The 21,189-nt window shown below is 32.6% G+C and overlaps 2 protein-coding genes across 3 annotated transcripts in view; one reads left to right on the forward strand and one right to left on the reverse strand.

Moving 5' to 3' along the window:
- The window catches only part of LOC123692612 (calcium uniporter protein, mitochondrial), a 121,183-nt gene that overhangs the window by 21,763 nt on the left and 78,231 nt on the right, over window positions 1-21,189 (reverse strand). The window lies entirely within an intron of this gene.
- LOC123692611 (protein javelin) overlaps window positions 1,497-21,189 on the forward strand; it is a 94,066-nt gene continuing 74,373 nt past the window's right edge. Inside the window, exon 1 of the mRNA XM_045637373.1 lies at window positions 1,497-1,618. Coding sequence (XP_045493329.1) covers window positions 1,524-1,618 — 95 coding nt within the window. The 5' untranslated portion in view covers window positions 1,497-1,523. The remainder of the gene's footprint in view (window positions 1,619-21,189) is intronic.

Here is a 21,189-nt window from a genome sequence, read left to right on the forward strand (position 1 = left end):
CTGATAAAGTGTGTTTACATTGCAATTTATAACTAGCCTCACGCGCACAGGTGGACATTAACTATTCTTTATTTATTTTACTTAAAATATATGTGTGTTCTACACAATATGCTAGAAAATATTACGTACGTAGAGTCAGCTTTGCTTGAGATTTGCTTAGCGAGTGAGGAAATCTTTTCTGAAATTGCCTGCTTAAAGTACAACGAAACAATGTTTCGCTCCTTGTACTCAAATAGTGTTTGAATAAATAAAATTTGGATAAAAGCGTGACTTCCATTTAATTTTCAGTGATTTTTAAATTATATAACTGCACAAGTATATAAATAGACATTTTCACATTAATCATACTAATATTATAAAGCTGAAGAGTTTGTTTGTTTGTTTGAGCGCGCTAATCTCGGGAACTACTGGTCCGATTTGAAAAATTCTTTCGGTGTTAGATAGCCCATTTATCGAGGGAGGCTATAGGCTATATATCATCACGCTCAGACCAACAGGACCGGAGCAATGCGGGTGAAACCGCGGGGAACAGCTAGTTATATATGTAATTAAACCGCAGAAAATAACCGTTTTACTATTAGCTTTACGTATTATCGTGATTTATTTCTTGTGAATATTATCACATTAATCATAAAGGCATTATTATAACTATCATACCGAACCTTAATAGGTTACACTACCCTATTTTTGTTATTAAAAACACAAAAAATCACATACCTTAATCTCTAGTTTATCTTATATTGTTGTGTAAACTTTCGAAGTATTTAAACAGCAGATTCTAGGCTATTAGCGAGGACACTTGACTGTCGCTTGTTGTACGTTTTTCATTGAGAAAGCAGCCGCTTTGTAATTACTAGAAACGAGAGCGAAGCGATTTTTAAAGTCGCGATGCGCAACGATTAGCGCACATTATGTGTATGTAATTTACAAGCGAACGCGATTTAATTAATCTAGGTATAAATAATAATTAATCTTTAACAATAAAAGACAAATATAATTTAGACAAATTTATGAAAATCACGAAAATAAAATGTTTTTCAGTTATGTCATTCGATCGTGCTTAAAGCTTTGCTTAGAACGTAAGAAACCATGAACAAAAACTATTTCAGAAAAAAACTACTATCAATTTAAAGTGCTGCTTATGTAATTAACAAAACATAAAATAATCTTTATTTTAGTAAGACTATTAAGAACAAGAGAACAGAACGATTAACGAGTTTTATTAATTTTTATTGTAAATAATATACTCAATATTTCTAAGAACACAACCCTATTATACAATTCTCCTATTATCTTCATATCGCACACTATCCCAAATCCAGTCCGCCAAATTAGTTTCAATTAAGGCAAATTCCCCCGCAAATCAGCTCGCGTACGGCTGCGCTTGCGACGCTACGCTTCACATGCCTATACGCGCGGGCACGAAACGGTACCCCACACGGTACCTGACGGTCCCATAAAGTGCCCCACGGTACCCTAAGGTGCCCTGCGGTGAGTGAGTGAGTGCAGTGTTATGGGGCAGGATGGGGGCAGGACATAGCGCCGATGGGGACGCGGGGGCATACGCCAGCGACCCGCCAGCCTCTGAACGGAAGAAGGGACATAGCAGACGCCGCAGGTTAGTGGATTATAGATGGAAGATATCTTTATCAGTGGTCAGGTGATTCATTTTTGTAAAAAGATTGAGAAATGGAGCTAAAAATGTAGGTTGTTTACGTAAGTATGTTATGAGTCAATTTGAATTTTAATACATTTTAAGTCACAATAAATTGCACTATATACCTAAGACAAAGCTGATTATAACAATATAAAGCTTAACTACTTTTAAAGAAGAAAGTCATAACCATCCATCGTATTCAAAACGATGTAGAACAATTATAAATTCATATTATATAAATTGTAATTTAATAGTTCATCTTTCCTAGTGTCCAAGGTCATTAATGTGTCGAAAGCGCACAGACATCTAATTGTCTACAATTAAGCCTTCTAATTTAGCCACGTTAGAGATATTTTACCTCCAGTGGTTTATAATTTAAATAAGACATTAATATCCTATGTATTGTTCCCCTTTGGTACACGAAAGCCATTCTCAAACCACATACAATTTTCGTAGCACACATTCGCGTTATAAAATCACAAAATTAAACACAAGCCGAAACGACTACTACATTATGTAGATTCAAAGGGCGCTACGAACGCTCGTAGCCTCTCGTAGGCTTTCAAGTTCGAGGGCTATTCACCAGAAGGAAAACATTTAGCCGACATAAAAGACATTAAGATAATAGCCCTTAACAACGTCGGTACAAGGGTTTTTTAATACGAGGAAATAAACAGAAATAATTATAAGCCAACGACCTTTTTAATGTATCTTGAGAAGTACTCTGCAAATTAGAGCCTTGTAAGAGGTACTCTGTGAAATTAAAAAGGACTTTGTATTTGTATAATTTGTTTTTGTTCACACAGCCGTTCTTAAAAATGTAAAAGAATGTTATCAAGCCTTGTACAAACGAATGCAATATTATACAGTAAAGAAATTGTGTTTCTTTGCATGCGTATAGTTGGAGGGTAGTAGTCATAAGCTGTAAATAATATAAAACTCATTATACATTCACTTAAAAACTACTATTAAAAAATTTGCATAAATGATTTTTTGTAACATGTAATAATGTAACAAAATATTCCATTTCATTGCCTTCGTTTCACACAGTATACTCAAATCAATTTATTGCATTACATTTGTATTATTTTTTTAAATAAATCAAAAATACCTCGACGTAATCTGCAATGAGTGTGAAGAAAAGAAAACAATAAAGAAGAGCACACATTATACGCGACTATGCTTATTATAGGCGACTATACTTATTATAAAAAAAAAAACATACGACAAATACTATTCAGCTTTCTTCAATACTTTGTTTTCTCACTGCTATGGTATATGAATAATAGGAATGTTAATAACTGTCTGTACTCGGTACAGTTATCGATCAAGCATTCAATGAGCCAATATTAATTAGGTATACAAGAACAATGCTGACCGTATAAATGTTACGGACATTGACTGGAGTCATGTTTATGATTATTCTAAAAAAAAAAAACATAGATCTGTCTAAGACATGATAGATATACCAATCAAAGATAGTAAAATGAATAGAACCAGGTAAAAAGATGAAAAAGAATAAGTTACTACTTACTAAAAATAGATATGTAATAATGTAATTTCTGTAAGACCAAATAAGAAAGACGCAGAGACAATGTTTAATAATATAATCTTAGAGGAAATACAATAAAAATTATCACTATCACTATAATTTCTCTGTTAGGTTAAAACTTATATTAACATCACATACATATTCAACTACAACAAAACTTCCAAATAATATGCACACAGCGGTAAAAATTTAAAAGCTATTAGGTACAAAAAAATATAGTAAGCCCCGTAGGACACATTCGACGCGACGAAGCGAAACGAAAATCCCGCCAAAACATTTTCCAATTTCAAAATCGAACCGAACATCAACTGTCACATTTTAAATTCGTATTCTACGTTTCAAGTGTATGAATGTCCTCAATACGTTTGATGTATAGAATGTCGATTTTCCACGTTTTCTATAGGATATTGGATCCATAGTGAATATGTAGACGGAGCAGTTTGTGAGCACTCTTTGTGATTTCTTACAAAGAGTGCTCGTCTGTGTGCAATTAAATTGAAAAGCAAACATTTAACTATTTGAATATTCATACCTTCATTCAAAGTCTTATTTAAAGTTAGATTTTGAGCTTCTTTCGCACTTAACTTTTTTAGCTCCGCATCTTGAAAAAGTTGTAAGTAGGTACTATACTTCCATAAAACTCGCTCCTAACAACATAATTCCCCAATCAAAACTATTCAAAAGCTTTTGCCTAACAAAAAATCATTGGCTCTTTCCCACTTTACAACTAAACCCCGCTTTGCATACACTATTCAAAGTTCCCTACTTTTCCATTCGCCGCTTTTCCTTGCAATTCCCCACAAAACCCTCTGGTTAATCTGTAACATCCACATTGTAAACCGTGGCACGGTTGTTACTGTTTTCATTTCGGACGCTTTTCATATAAGCGTACAGAATAAAGTGAAACAACGTCGCTGTTAACTAATTTTGTTGTCTATTCTATGATATAAATTCTGTAAATGAAACACAACTTTCTTTGTGCGTAATTAAGGTTTGATTTCTAAATTCCATCGATGCCCATGTAAGATAAGACGTAATAGGTGGACGTTTGCGCAACTTTTTCTTGATAATTGTTGATTGAATTGAAAAATTTACCTTCGTTTAGATTAAATCGAAATAATTAGAGTACAGTACGGTGTAAAAATACATTTTTATTTTATTTTTTCTATAAATATAACGATAGATTATCATAGTCATATTATAATTTCCACGTTGAAAAGGTTTTAAGCCTACAGGGACTTGCAAACTTGGCATTTTACGGCCAACGTAAAAATAATTGCCACATTAACATAAAGATATAGGTTGAAAGTGTTATTTTTTACTTGATTACGTTTTTTATTTAAACGTTATAAAAAAGCGTTAAATGAGCGCGCGATTCCAATTACTTTAATCGTGCAGGACCGTTTATTGGATTAATTATTACGTGAAGTAAATCAGTCATTATTAATTGCATCAAATAGCTTATTATTTATCACAGATTACAAACAATGGGAAGTAGTAAAATTGGTGAAAAATTTTATTGTGTGTGAAATTTATTGTAAATTATCTCATACAATGAGATCAGATCGGAAATTAATGCAATTATATTTGCAGATTAATTTTATTTTACAGTATCAAGTCATTAATAATAAACAAGGTGATAGGTTAATATATAGGTTATAAAATTAATGAAAGTAGTCATGAAACTTTTGAACAAATTAAACGCTAATTCTCTTCTAAAAATGTATTTTTGCACATTATTTCACTATGTCCGCGACATCACAGCGACATTGTCCGCTTTCAAAAATTTTTTACGTGGCTAAATTATGGATACCATATTTTTTACACTTTTATGTACTTACAACAAAACTGTCATTACACACAGTTACTTCAAACTTATTTACTCTTATTTTCTTCTACGTAGAAAAGATAAAAAATAAATAAAAACAGTTTTTCATACATAAATCATAACAAACATCATAACGAGCTGACGACCTTTCTCTCTCGTTAAAAGAACGCTTAAGGATAAAATGTCTTTTGCATACTAGGGGCTTGGGCGAGTCGCCCAGTTGCGACACTCACCACGTAGGCGGCGGGGGTACAAGGCCTGGCTGTTAACCCCTGTCGCCGAAGATGAACGGTGGCCACCGTTGGGTTTTAGTGGATATGGCTTCATGCGAGTCCCACATACCCCCTCGTGCAGTAAAACTGTAGAGGGGGATGCGTAAATGCATTTCCCAACGTTAAAAAAAAAAAATGTCTTTTGCATAACTACAATTGTGTTTAAGCTTCAGCTATAATTGAGTTTTAGTTTGAACAAAGTATATATGTGCATTATTTGAATTAAACATTTTTATTACATTTCGCCATAAACATTCCGATAGTGAATGCGATAATTATTTTTGGATAATGATTTTTAAGATAGAAATAAAATTTATTTTAACTGCTTTAAAAACAACTTGCTATACAAACTGAATTGCTTCAAATTGGACTAAGTATAATCGGGAACAAACAGAAGGCACTGGATTTGAAATAAAAAAAGAATCATCAAAATCGCTTCATCCAGTCGAAAGTTCTTATATTATCCCAAAAAAAATCGACTAGAGAACCTCCTCCCTTTATTGAAACAGTTTATAAAATGTTATAGAAAAATACCATACATTTTTCGTAGGATCATAAAGCAAAAATCCATCGCTCTCGTCGGGTTAGCCATACAAACCGGGAATGATGAAAAATAGACCTTTCAATCAATCACCGTCATAACTTATTAATGGAGCCGATTTTTGCGTCGTCAAGATTGACATTGAGATAGATAGATATCTATTAGTGCTGACATAAAACCTAGAGCTGTTACAAGTCTATCAAAATCTCATTTCATTTTAGATGTAGCATATTCTGTTTTTGAATATTACTAATGTGAATGGATTATGACCTGTATCCTCATAGTAGGCCCGTGTCCCAGCAGTGGGAACGTATATGAGCTAAAAATGTATATAAATAACGTAAAATAAAAATTATAAAAAAAAATATTATTTGAAGGTTTTAAATATAGAATTTTATATATTTATCTAGTGAATTCGAGAATATACAATGAAAACATAAACATATCAAATAATTTTTCAATAACACACGAACCTGTTATTCAATTTTCGCTATATGAATGATTTAAAAGCACAGTTAATTTCGCTTACTTTCTTTAATTGGCTACTTTTGTATAAATAGAATTTTAAAAATTTGCCGTTACAGTAAATTTCCGAGAATACCTGGTGAAAGTTAAATTTTTGTTTCAGTTTAAATATGGAAGCAGCTGGCGATATTCATTTTAAACTAAAATATCCTTCCCGAGTTATATGAATGCAGTTTGTACTTATACCATCTTTGCAAACTTTATTCGGACTTTGTAACTTTTAGTGGCTGGACGTTCGCTGTATATTTTGCAGAGGAAAATTATCTTTCAAGTAATAGTAAGATTGCAATTCGCCAGCACTTGGAATGCGGTTCAGAAGACCAATAATAATAGGGGATTCTTTGGCCAGAAGCTTGAACATATTATGTATTTATAAAACAACTCTGAAAATATATACAAATACGCCTATATGCAAGTCCCAGACATGCTCTATCGGATTCATATTGGGGGAATTTGCTGGCCACTGTATCACCGGTATACCTACGAGGCTCATATATGCCTGTACCGCTTGTGCACTATGAACACGAGCATTATCTTGCATTAGAATAAAGTCGTTACCAATAAATGGGGCAAATGGTACAACATGTTCTTCTAAAATGTCTCTGATGTATCGATCTGCTGTCATGGTCCCTCCTGTGACTATCACTAACTCCGTGCGAGCTCAAAAACATATCCCTCCCCAAACCATAATCGAGCCGCCACCATAAGCCACTGTGTGTTCAAAATTAGACTGTATGTGGCATTCTCCTTTGCGTCTCCATATTCGCTGTCTCCCATCGATCTGTTTTAAAAGAACTCTGCACTCATCAGTAAAGAGAACCTGCTGCCATTCGTTCAAATCCCAGACGATTTTCTCGCACATCGGTTTCTGTTCCGCTAAATGTGCCGGTGTGTGTATATGTATGTACACGATTTACAATCGTCTCTCTCTTTTTAATAAACACTATACTGTCACCATACTGTGACACAATTTCACTCTTATTATAAAAGCGTTATAATTATGTGAATTTATTATTGAGAAATTATGTTTAAAACGATCTATTGTCAAATACCGCGATAGTTTACATGATGAGTAGTAGATAGTATGATTTATATTTATGTTAATACCGACCGTTACGCGCAAATGACCATCATTTACTATTGTGTGGAGAACTATTTATTTAACTAAAACATAATATTGCAAATAAATGTAAAGAATTATGTATTAACTATATTATTAAATATAACATAAATTAACGTATTTTACAAATAAATAATCTCTATGATATTAATTATTAAAAACATATATTAGTAAGTTTTATCTTAAACAATACAGCCGAATATAGTATCCATTAATTTACTATACCTAGCAGTAAATCAATCTCAATCAATATGTTAACGTGGTTCTATTCCAGTTTCCGAGATTGGGTTCTGGTAATTAATTAATTATTTTCTAGTTTGTGAGGCGTATAAGGCTACCCAAGTCACGTCTCAAATACATTTCATATTGATTAGATGATTAAATAAATAAATAAATAAATAAAAAGCCTGTTTATTTCCTGCAGATATGTTGACATTTTTACAAAGTAACGCTTACGCGGTAAGAAAAAATAAGTGTATACAAAACTTGATTGTTATTAGTGTTAGTAATTGTAATTTTGTTGTATTCCAAATTCCAATGCTAATATTAATTATTAAGTTATTGTAAATAAATAAAAGAAATTAATTTAACGTTATGAACTAAAGTAATCAATCTGCATGAACCCCTGTCTGGGTAAAGGCCTCCTCCAAAGCTGACCACCCGTCTCTATCTTGCGCTATTTGGTACCACAGAGGGCCGGCTGTTTTCTTGATGTCGTCGTCCCAGCGTGTTAACGGTCTCCCTCTGTACCTTTTGCCTAGTGGGCCATTCCACGTTGTCGTTCTCGCTGTCCATCTTTGATCAGTAAGTCTGGCGACGTGTCCTGCCCACCTCCACTTCAGTTTTTGTGCGTGACTCAAAGCATTAGTTGCTTTGGTAATGGACCTTATTTTAGTGTGCCTAATTTTGTCTAATCTCTTTATCTTCAACATACTACGTTCTATCCCTCTTTGGCAGCTATTTATTTTATTTTTTATTTTTGAAGTGAATTTCCATGTTTGGCAGGCATACGTCAAACATGGTAGTAGACTTGAATTCAAAACCTTCGTTTTAAGATTTGTTGGCATGTTGCTTTTAAAAATTTCTTTTAGGCTCCAGTATTTATTCCAAGTACATTTAACCCTTCTGTCTATTTCTAATTCGTTATTTCTTTTGTCAAAACTAATTCTCTTTCCTAGATATACGTAAGCTTGTGTATATTCCAATGGCTTGTTGTTAAGTATTATTGGTCTTTTCCAGCCGTTTGTCATTACCATAGTTTTAGTGATATTCATTTCTAGACCTACTTTTGTACTGCCTAGATGTAAGGATTCTATCATAAGCTGTAACTGAGAGCTTGTCTCCGTTAGTAAAACTAAGTCGTCTGCGAATCTAAGATGAGTTAGATATGAGCCTTTTATATTCAATCCCAATTTGTTCCAATTAAGTTTATTAATGATAGATTCAAGAACGGCTATAAATATGGTTGGAGAGAGCGGGTCGCCCTGTCTTACACCTCTTTCTATAGGAAAACTTGGGCCGAGAGTTTCTAGTTTGATTCTGCCTGTATTATTATTGTATATATTCTTTATGACTTTTATATATATTTCTTCGACTCCTTGTTCTCTCAAACTTTCCCATATGCTTACGTGTGAAACTGTGTCGAATGCTTTCTGGTAATCTATAAATGCTATATATAACGTTCTCTGTTGCTCTTGATATTTTTCTATAATTTGCTCTAGGGTGTGAATATGGTCGACTGTACTGAAGCCTCTTCTGAAACCTGCCTGCTCTATTGGTTGCTTTGCTTGTATCGTCGTGCTGATCCTTGTATTTATAATAGATGAAAATAGTTTATAGAGGCAAGGTAGCAGACTTATTGGTCTGTAGTTGCTGATATCCTTTGGGTCCCCTTTCTTATAGAGAAGTATTATGTTTGATTCGGACCATTGCTTTGGTGTTTCCGATTTGTTTAGAATAAGATTAAAAAGTTTAGTCAAGGGTGTTGATAGAGCTGTATGTGCTAATTTTAGTGCTTCATTTGTAATGTTGTCCGAACCTGGGCATTTCTCTATTTTTAGTTTCTTTATCATCAGACCGATTTCTGTTTCATTAATTGGATGAATCTCGTTGCTATTCGTGTTAATCGTGTTAGAAGAGCCGGTTAATTCTGTCTGCGGATTTCTATATAGGTTTCTGTAGAACTCAGTTGCTGCTGTTATAATATCCTTTCTTTGGTATATAGTTTTGTCTTGACTCCTCAATTCGTTTATCCAGCTTTTCTTTGTTCTGAGATCCTTGTAGGCTTTCTTCGTACTTCCAGTATATTGTAAATGTTTTTTTATGGTATCTTCTCTATAGTTTTCGTAATCTTTTTTTATATATTTATTTCCTAGTTTGTAAAGAGCGGAAAGTTCCATTTTCATAGAACGATTTTTATTTTTGATTTTTAGATGATAGATTAGATGATTAGGTAATATTATTAGCTCAGTTTGTGTATTGGTTTTTGTACGTGCGAATATATTTGTTGCTTATCCATGTAAAATCATCATGTTAGAATATAAAAAAGATTATGCTCTTTCTTACATGAGATGATCTGGCAGCTACGGGCTAAGCTAATGAAATTATAATACTTTAATAAAGCTCGCACATATCTATAGATATAATATCAGCATGTATAATGTGTATGTAAAGAAAACTCTTAGTCAATAGATAGAATAGAAGATTCTTAAGAGGATTCGCAAGTTTAAGGAATAATTAACAATGGCAACGTTGAAAGCATTCTATAAGTCGTTTTAAACAAATAAGTACGATGTTGAATTACACAGAGTACTGAAGACGTTGCAACTGCGAGTGTTGCAAATTATCCGAGTTAATTCAGTTCAAACGACATGAATGGTAAATGTATTAGCTAACGTTACAAAGTCAAGAGTTTCTTTGCAACGTAGTTGTGTTACGAGATTCTGTAGTGAATATGTTTGGTGATAGTATATTCAAACAAACAAACAAACTCTTCAGCTTTATAATATACTAATATTATAAAGCTGAAGAGTTTGTTTGTTTGTTTGAACGCGCTAATCTCAGGAACTACTGGTCCGATTTGAAAAATTCTTTCCGTGTTAGATAGCCATATAGGATACCCAGAGAGATTATAGGCTATATAATATCATCACGCTAAGACCAACAGGAGCGGAGCAATGCGGGTGAAACCGCAGAGCACAGCTAATGTCATAATATACCTAAGTATTCTATAGGCTAGGAATCACTATTGCTTGTTTACGTGTTAACATTTAAAACTATAGTAGCATATTAAGGCTATTTTATGAATGGCTATATTTAGTCCATTCCGAACCAATAAGCTGGCTCAATTAGACCCTTTTGAAGGTTATTGGAAGGTTCATACACCTACTACCACTACTACCACCACCTACTACCACCTACTGGTTTTCGCATAAACTTTGATATGGGGTAAGTCGTTAAAATATATAACTCTATTTAGGATTGAAGTCATAAAATTATGTAAAGATTAAATTTATCGTCTGTTCAAATATGAATGAGCGTCAAATTTTCTATAAACTAAATTATAAATCATTTTAATGCTGTAAAACTAAAATAATAATTATACCGGTCGAATTGAGAACCTACTTCTTTTTTTTGAAGTAGGTTAATAATAAATATCAACCTCTTTAAATTTTGCCATTACTTATCTACACTGGCCGGCAAAGCACCTTTATCACCACCAATTTTACTAAACATCAGATTGTCCCTACATCTTGTTCCACAAAAAAGACCTATCCTATGTGATTTTTAACACTTACATCAGTTGCACCTTGCTTCTTGCTCCACAAAAAAAGACCTACCTTACTCGATTTTTCACAATCATAAAGTCCATATAAATATGTATTGCACACGGTATCTACGTACAGATGAGATCGCGAGCGGCGGAGTAACTAGAGCATATCCTAACTGGACAATACTTACTTGTCCGTTATCAGACTTGAAGAAATCTTGTGAGATATATATTATATTATAATAATAAGTTGTTTTTCTAACAATGCGATTTAGTAGGAGTTAAAAATAATTCACCGTTTACGTAGAATGTTATTTTTTACTTGCTTTGTTTATTTTACTCATTGAATTAAGTATCTATATTTAATTTTTTTTTTGACCCACAGTTTTAACGATAGGTGTCGACAATAATATTTATATATAACTAAGCAGAAAGTCTCTTTTCTTTAGAATATAAAAATAAATCTTACAATTTAAGTAAGAAAAGATATATTTTTCTCAAAACTTAAATAGTATAAATGAATAAGATTCTATTGATAAGTATATATAAGATTAATTATTAAAAATAAAATAAATAAACCCACATCTTTTGTGCTTAACATCCTCAAACATTACTATGTCATGGAAATCAATCTCATTAGTAAAACATTATACAATTTAAGTTTAATTTCATATTCACAAATTCATTTTGTTTAGAAAACAAATCACATTATTATACAATTTACAAATAGAATAATTCTTATATTATTTCATATGATTCGCAATATTATGAATAGCATGCAATACACGTATTTGCATTTTAATAACTAATTACCAAATAAATTATCAGAGTACCTATATTTTATGTGCGTAGCTTTAGTGCCGCTTCATTAGTTATTGTGTATTTATTTGTATGTGTAGGTATACTACTCTATGTATTTTTCTGTATTTCTGATAGCTTTTATAAAAAAAATGTGTTTTTTATAAAGTCTTTGTCTTAAGTGAGAGCAAAAAACTAATGTAAATTCACTTTTCCTACAGCCTAAAACTAATACAATAGACCGAAACATGTTTATATTTATTTGTCTAATTATTTCTGATATAATTCTCGCAAATTACTACGATAGGGAACATTCTGTTCTAATTCGTTTATTCCACAAACAGTTTTGTTTTCTGTAAAATTATACATTCAATATTCAAAAGCTCTAATACAAAACTTTATTTTTGCCACTTCAATCTTAATTTATGCCGTCTTTTTTAATAATCTACAAAAGAAATACTAAACATAACATTCAAACATTAATCATCATACTACTCATTTCTTCATAACCAAGCAACATCTAATTGTATATAAATCCAAAGTGAAGTCATACATCAAGTTTAATACATGTTACTATACGAAAAAAGTAAACATACGTGAACTTGGTATTCCGAAGAAAAATGTGTTGTATTTTGTTAGGAAGTCTTATTTAAGGAAACGCGGAAGACTCCACCTTTTTGTCATATTGCGGATGTACTACAACATTTACATAGATATTTTAAACATTACTGCTTGTTATTTGTTTGAATCTACGAATACTTATTACCCTTGCTGTAAGCGGATAAAACATGTTTACGTAGATAACTTAAAAAAACATTTTAATACCCCTTGAGACAACTATTTTAATCGTGTATGATTATGAATAATAAAACTGTTTTTTTAAGCTATTGCATAGCTTCTATCGCGGGCCTTGAGCGCGGGGATCGAATCGAGAAATTCCGTAACGAAAAAAACCTCACGCTCCCCACTCCGACGGGCGGAGGTGTGGCTTGAAGGCATAGCAAGCAATAGCTTTACTGCGGCAGTCCCCGAGTGCCACACGTCTTTTTTATAGAAGTTAATAAATAAGAAAGGATACAAATATAAAACTTATGAAAAACTTTTCATTACATCAACTATAGTAGGAGATTGTGAATACTAAAATCTACTTTTTTATGAGTAAATAAATAATACCAGATAGAGACATTAACTTACATAACTACAATAAAACAAATAATTAACACCAATCATAAATCAAACAATCTCCACAATAATCACATCTAATATAAAATTAAACGTATAAAAATAAATAATAATCAACAATACGGTAATTACAACGAGCTGGGCCAGCAAAGCGTGACAGCATCTCGCGTTTCTCTTCGCCGTTTTTCAGTTGGAACATGACACTTGGAGCTGCCCCACCACGCTAGCTTAGCACGTTACACGATAAACTATTGCGATTCTTCGATATAATATGTCAAATATTTGCACCTTTACTTAAATATAGACATTGTTAGTTTTCCGTTCGCGTTGGTCATATAAAATTCCCTTGGAAACGAAATTCACCGCGATCAAAATTATACAATAGCAATCTCTATCCTCGTATCTGTCTCCATTCAAAAGTCATAGCATAAAACCGCTCCATTATGACGTGAATGAAAGATCAGCAAATAAACATAGAATCGACCTCACTTTCGCAAATAGGTAATATGTATATTAGAAAGGACTGGTAATGGTAGTAAGGGTAAATGTCTACATAACGGTTACGTACAGTTAGCGTTTTCTGTGGTATAGTCTAGCTCAGTAATCAAGACTCGAACAAGGATCGAACTAAAAGTAATAAGATAATTGACGTATCGCTTCGCAAAGCTTGAACGTACTGCCGCTCCAATCGCTTCAAAGACGGGCCACTGAAAATCAGTGTTGCAACTGCGTTGCAATTTATGCTGAGTGGCTACCGTTTTTGGCTCCACTTCTTAGCTTTATATCATATTTTAATTTTACTGTGTTTGAATTATATTGTCATATTCTAATTGTATTGTGTGTTGTGTTATTTCAACTTTGTGGAGTCAAATAAATGATGTTTCTTTCTTTCAAAGTTGCATATAAACGGGCTATTTATCTCAATACATCTCAATAGTTAGTAAGCCGATTAATGTTACTTCTAAATTGTTATTACCAACTCTTATTAAATGTAATACATTTATTTCCGCTTCTTCTTGTTATATTATCGTTCACCATCCAAATTTACATAAACTTAGCACAACTATTTTTATATAATTACGAAAAAAACCGCTACCAACAACTTTAAACTAGGTTAAAAACATGTTATTCGGCTAACAACAAGTATATATAAAGAAGATTTGCATAAAAAAGCGGTTATAAAAGATAATAAGCAGACGAAATGTCTGCGAGGCTTAAATATATTAATTTACTAACATAAGTTCGACGCTTCGCTGGCGTTGTTCCTAAAAAAAGTAAACTATTTTCATATAAAGAAAATATATATTTACAGGAAGTGAATTGCCACACAAAAAAATCATAATATTTTACGGCCGTCCAGAATAAAAATACAGAAAAAATAACAAGAATAAATTACAAGAAGGTTCTAGAACCTCGCCTAATTTGTTTCTCAACAAATAATATCTAAGTGTTAAACAAAGACTGCCCCGTATCCTGCATGATATTACAATTGCGATCACAAGGGAAATGCTTCGAACTAAAACGAAAAAAGGAATTACTGGTGACAGAGATTCCCTTTTATTCTAGATGTGTACGACAGTTATAAATGGACCAAGAATGGTTGGATTTATAAGGAAAAGCTTCTATGAAAGCCTACATCTTAATAACATTATCATTTATTAAGTACTTGCTCATTGGTATACGTTATATGACATATATTTTCTTTATAACTTCTCGTGATCATCAAAAGTTATTGTGTCCATTTACTTATAAGAGTTATATATGATTCTTTACATAAGCATATAATATAGGTACCTATGAAAATCCTTCATACTTTCAATCTACTCTCTGTTTACAGTACTTACACTGAACTTTATAACCGTTTGATGTGATCGTATTAAGAAAATGATATCATTTTCATACCTATGACACAGAATATTCTTTCCATACATATATAACAGACATCAGCTGTGCGCATCAAATTATTTTTTATCGGTTCGCCTCCCTGAAATAGTGCTTAGAACACGTCACTAAAAAGCCTTGCTTGTGGATAAAAAGTTTAGCTCTAACCCGATATACCTACCTACAAGATGACAAGACTGTTCATCTGCTTTTTTTCTACTATTTGACAATCGAAAGTCTAAAATTCATCTGCCACTTGGAAAAAATTCCACTTTTCTAAAACTATTCACATGTTATTTTCCACCTCTCGAACCAGGAATAAAATAGAATAAAACTGATTATCCCAATCCCCCGCTTGCTTCGAGCGCTGCATCATAAAACAACATTGAAGGTTTTCCGCACCTCACGTTTCTTTACAAATAGGAACTTTGAATTGTAGCCCAAGGCGATATAATTGTAGCCCAATTCGAAGAAATGTAGCCCAAATATGTAAATAAATAATTATTTCAGATCAATTTTCACACACGGCACGATCTGATCCCATACTAATCTTTCGCTTGTGTTATGGAAACCAGATGGCTGATAAACATACATATATAATTAAAAAAAATATTATATAGATAATGAACAACCAGACACAGTGCAAACATCTATATTCATATTTGCCCTGGGTGTGAATCGAACCCACGATCTCTGGCTTGGAAGGCAGGGCTACTACCAACCAAGGCAACCGGTCAGTCAATCTAAAGAAATGTAGCCCAAGTTCCGACATGTAGCCCAAGTCAAGAGTCACGTTTAGATCGAATAAGTGCACAGTTCGCGGTAACAAGATAACGAAGTACGGAAAATCTCTTCTGAATACAAACACAGAACTTGTCGAAACAGCATTATACGACTTACGTGCTATTAAAAGTTCGGAGCCTTAAAGGTTCCAAAGCCAGTTATGTAACTTTTAATACATTACCTTAGTAGGTAAACAAATACATATCTATACTAATATTATAAAGCTGAAGAGTTTGTTTGTTTGTTTGAACGCGCTAATCTCAGCAACTACTGGTCCGATTTTAAATTCTTTGGGTGTTAGATAGCCCATTTATCGAGGAAGGCTATATAGGCTATATATCACCACGCTAAGACCAACATTAGCGTAGCAATGCGGCTGAAATCGCGGGACACAGCTAGTTACTTATATTTCACAATTACAAATACTCAAATTTTAATACTATAATATTAAATGGAAATATTTTCGAAGAGCAATTGAATCGTCATTACAGCAATTAAAATAGCGTGTTTGGATAATATAAATCTTTGTTCTTAAGTTAAATTACTTTCACGTGTATGAAAATGCTGTATGCTGGCCTTGAACTGCGTGTATCGATAATAATGCTTAAACCGAAGAAAATAAAAACAGATTTAAAATATATGATGAAAAAGACGGAATATATTGAAATATTTCTTATGAAAAATCTATACACTCACGCCGACAGATTCAGAGTCCTCCACACTTAGCGTTACAAATTATTGCCGCTGGTGTGAAAAGCAGCTTCGTTCTATTTCATAATTTGTTGAAGTAATCGATTAAGTCTTTAGTGACCTACTCAATATTTTGCCGCCCTTAATTGTATGTAATCACTCAAACGTCATACCTAACCAATTCACAAATCAATTTACGTTTCGAAGAAAGCCTGTCTCCACAGCTTACACACGCCTCTTTCAACATAATACCCCACTATTGATATGGTCTGAGTGTTATCTGCGACACATGAATGACCCTCGTCAATCAAGCATCAATTAGCCGCCAACTATACAGATACACCATATAATATTATCTTGGAAATCGTCAAGTTATTATAGCTCTATGTGATTTATTGAATGAAAAATTATTGATATTGAGTGATTTATTAACGTAAGAAAGTTTTTTGAGTTTTAATTTTATTATGGTGTTTGTGAGGATGTTTTTGGCACGCCTAATTCTTAAATGTTCTAAAAATTTAAGTTAAATTATGAACTTAGTATCTTTTAAACTAGAACGTAAATGTATTTTCTTCTTTCTGACGTTTTAGCTAATAGCAGAAATGTTTCAAATTTAAATGCAAAAATGTTAGACAACTTCGAAAAAGAATTTCCCTCAATTAAATATTTTGTACAATCTTCTTTGGGTACCTAATGCAGTTTTAAAATTCCTTTAGGTACAAAATTTCGACAATTAAATTTAAATCAACTCAGTTCAAAATATTTTATAACAGCTGTACTCAATCAAATAAATGGGATCAAAATTGAATCCATTTTATCTGAAAATTAAAAAGCTCAAGAGGAAATAAACATTTATTTTCCGACTTGTTGATTTTTGCGACGGCACTCAACAGAATTGTAGATTTCCCTGATCGAGGTTGAGCATTTTATGATATTCCCGTTTATTATAGGATCAATAGCTTTCATTTTTATTATATTTACTCATTTTATGAAATTTAAATCGTTCGTCTGCGCTTCATACGTTAAATATTTCTAGAATCGCACTTAAATACAATTTGCAGCGATTTATTTTATTGGTATAAAATATGACATCTATAAATCTTCTCGCTCCTACGTCGTTTTGACTGAAATGTAACCATTATTTGAAATAAACGTATTTTTCTTTGGTATAAAGAGGATAGTACATAATCCATATGTAGTATCTTCTTAATAAATATATACAGAAAAGTTAATCAAAATATATAACACTCGTAATGATAAATCGAATAATTGATACATATTTATAAGCGTGGGTTCATTCATGGAAAACACACCCTTAATAATACGTACTCAGGAAGCAAATACCATATAAAATAATTAAAACTAGGAAAAACATTCCCACAAACTCATTATGTATGCGTCACGCACGCAATTAGTTAATTGAAACATTTAAACCCGCATCTAGTGGGGTGGCTTTAATCCCGTTATTTTCAGTAGCTATTAGCTTTCCGCCCGCTAGTACCTACTCAATATAACGGCATCGCCTGCTTCGTCTAGAACTTAACGAATTTTATACTGACACTTTCCTCAAGAACTACTACTACATACTATATCTCTTTAAAAAAAACCGCATGCATAATCCGTTCCGTAGTTCCAAAGATCTAAGCATACATAGAGATAGAGACAGACAGGCAGAGTGAGAAGCGACTCTGTTATCCTACTATGTAGTGATAAGCTCTTATTTCTGATGTATTAATACACACATATGTTTCCTGGTATAACAGTCAGGAAAACAAAGCAATATATCAATTGATTCAAATGTGAAGCTACCTTCCGCTGTTTTATCGATTCACCTTTACATAAATTCAACATCGCGCAAACAGAATTTATACCCCATTTCTATACAATGAACTCCCTAAATACTGGTCTATAACGGCTGCATAAAATACAGTTAGAATTTATACTAAAGAAGGATATTCCTCTATCTGTATACTTATAATAACTTCTAATGGTATTAACCCTTTCAAGATGAAGACAGAATTATACTGTAATGTGAGCGCAAAGGGTTCAAGACAGATATGTCATCAGTCCCTATATTAATTGTTCCCTGTTCAACATACTGTGTAAAATTAATGTTAGCACGACGCCATGATAATATGGTAAATACTGCGGAGTGGAGCAAACATGACCTAATTCGAAACGAAACGTGTGGAAACATTTTAAAACGACTTGAATATATATACCTACTGAAGTATTAAAAAGGTCTTTATAAAAATCATAAAAATTATAATGCAAAATACGTGTAAATTATTTATCTAATTCTAAAATTTATGCTACATGCATTTGATGGTAAAGCCATCTGATTTGCGGTTAGAAACCATACACCACAAACCAGCAAACCGCGTATCTTTCCTAAACATGTCATGTAACGTTTATAGTCCGAAAACTGTTCATATTTCATGATTACAACAAAGTATTATGAAGGTTACAAAAACCTTAATATAAGCTAATGCTAGGTAAAATTTTATCCTTTCACGTTAAAATATAAAATAAAGGACACCCTCCAATTTATGAGCTGGAAAGATCATAAATTTAATGTACAAAATATTGCCTCACTGGCCGCAAGAACTCTGTATAGTAGAGTAAAAATGTACTGGTATCAATATCTGAGACGGACTTTGGAACTGTTTGTATATATTATAAAGTAATATTAAGTCCAAATGTGTTATCCCTTATATCATTCAAATTTCAAATATACTCAAAACGTGGTATATTAGTGAATTTATGTATCGTGGCATCTATTCATTTTACTCCGAAAAAGTCGACAGTCTCAAATTACATCCATTTTATAAATACATTCGCTCTGTATTCATATGACAACTATAATACGCCGACTAATTCTATCTATTGCTCAAACAAAAACGGATCATGTATAAAAATATAATCCTACTGTTGAGAATATCAAAACAAAAAACCTCAAAGCCTTTTCCATATAACGTCCAACATTTTGCACTTATCCTACGCTATCTTTTACTAAAAGTACCTATAAGTTTATCAAAGACACAAAAGCTGACACTTACACAATAGAGTTTCAGAAAGAAAACATTCTGCTTGATACCTACTTATACCTATACTTATGTAGTATTTCCAAGAGCACTGGGACATTATTATATTGATAACGCTGGGTGTCATTTACCCATATCATTGTAACTGAGTGAATTTCAGATTTCAATATATGGGCGATATTTTTTATATGACCTGTGATATTTTCTTGATGGGCAATGAACATAAAAGGATCGTAGGATCGTAGTATAGTCCTTAATTTCAGATATTCTTCATCATTAACAAAAACAGTCATCTAGTCAAAGAATAGAAATGAACTAAATATTTTAAGTAACAATGCGATTCAATGAAGATTAGCATTAAATTTCTAGCAGCACAAAATAAAATTCCCTAGAGCAAGATTAGTCTTGGAAATCTAAGTCTTGCCGCTACCAAACTATAAACTTAACAGAAACCTTCTATCTACGAATAAACCGCGCGCCATACCAGAAAACAATACACAAATACAGTTTGCAAGCACTGCAGTGGACACTTCTATCGGATTCGCTTTCAGACCCGATTGCATTGACCATTCTCACGAAATTGAATCCACTGTCCGTAGTTTGGAAGCCAGTACTAAGTTTTCCTTGGGAATAATAGCTTGGCTGTATAATAGAATCTTTGCTGGATTGTTGGTATTTGATAGCACCTACAATTATTTTGGAGTGCTGTCAATATTTAATGGAATAGAATTCTGGTAGTTATTTGAGGTAAATGGTAATTATGTGATAGTGTGTTTTGGTTATAGGAGAAATAGTTTTGTGTGTTATCTTTGAAGGTCATTCACGTCATCATATTTAATTATTGGTGTTTTAATTAGCCTTATATTTTATATCTACCTTAATATTCACATATTAAAACTCTGATTGCGATTTACGAACTAAGTACATATAATTCGACATGTATTATTAAGATCATACACATTTCTATGCTTAATAATAATATTTCTCATTTCTATTGCTTAAATACGGAGAATGGTGGAGAAATTGTTTACATAAAATACCAATTCCAAATTGGCTATGAATACAAAGGCGGGTTAATTGTTTAGAGGTGAATGTATGAGAAACTTCGCCCGCTACGATCAAAATGTTATAAACAGCTAATTTTCTGCACAAATTAATTACTAAAAATAAAGGATATTTTTAATATTACTATAGTGAAAAACATATAAGAAATATTTTACTCAATGTTCAGCAGGTGATTTTATCTATACATATGTGGGAATAGGATAAAATATTAAGATGTATTTCATGATTACTAGTTTTATTTTTAGTCTGTGTTTTTCTATTTTTTAATCTGTGGACATGTTATCTGTAGACTGTAGATTTTTGGTTGTCTATGACTGGACTTTGTGTTTTTTGGTACGATGTAATGGAGGATTGTTGAAATGTATTTTTGATATGTAACCGGTGTCTGGGAAATAAATCGATTGGGCGAATTTGGCTTTTCATTTACACCATCCCCACATAATTTGGGGGCTCGTCCGGGATACGGGATGGTGGAATAAAGA

Source organism: Colias croceus, chromosome 6, assembly GCF_905220415.1.
Source record: "Colias croceus chromosome 6, ilColCroc2.1".
Taxonomy (NCBI): Eukaryota; Metazoa; Arthropoda; class Insecta; order Lepidoptera; family Pieridae; genus Colias; species Colias croceus.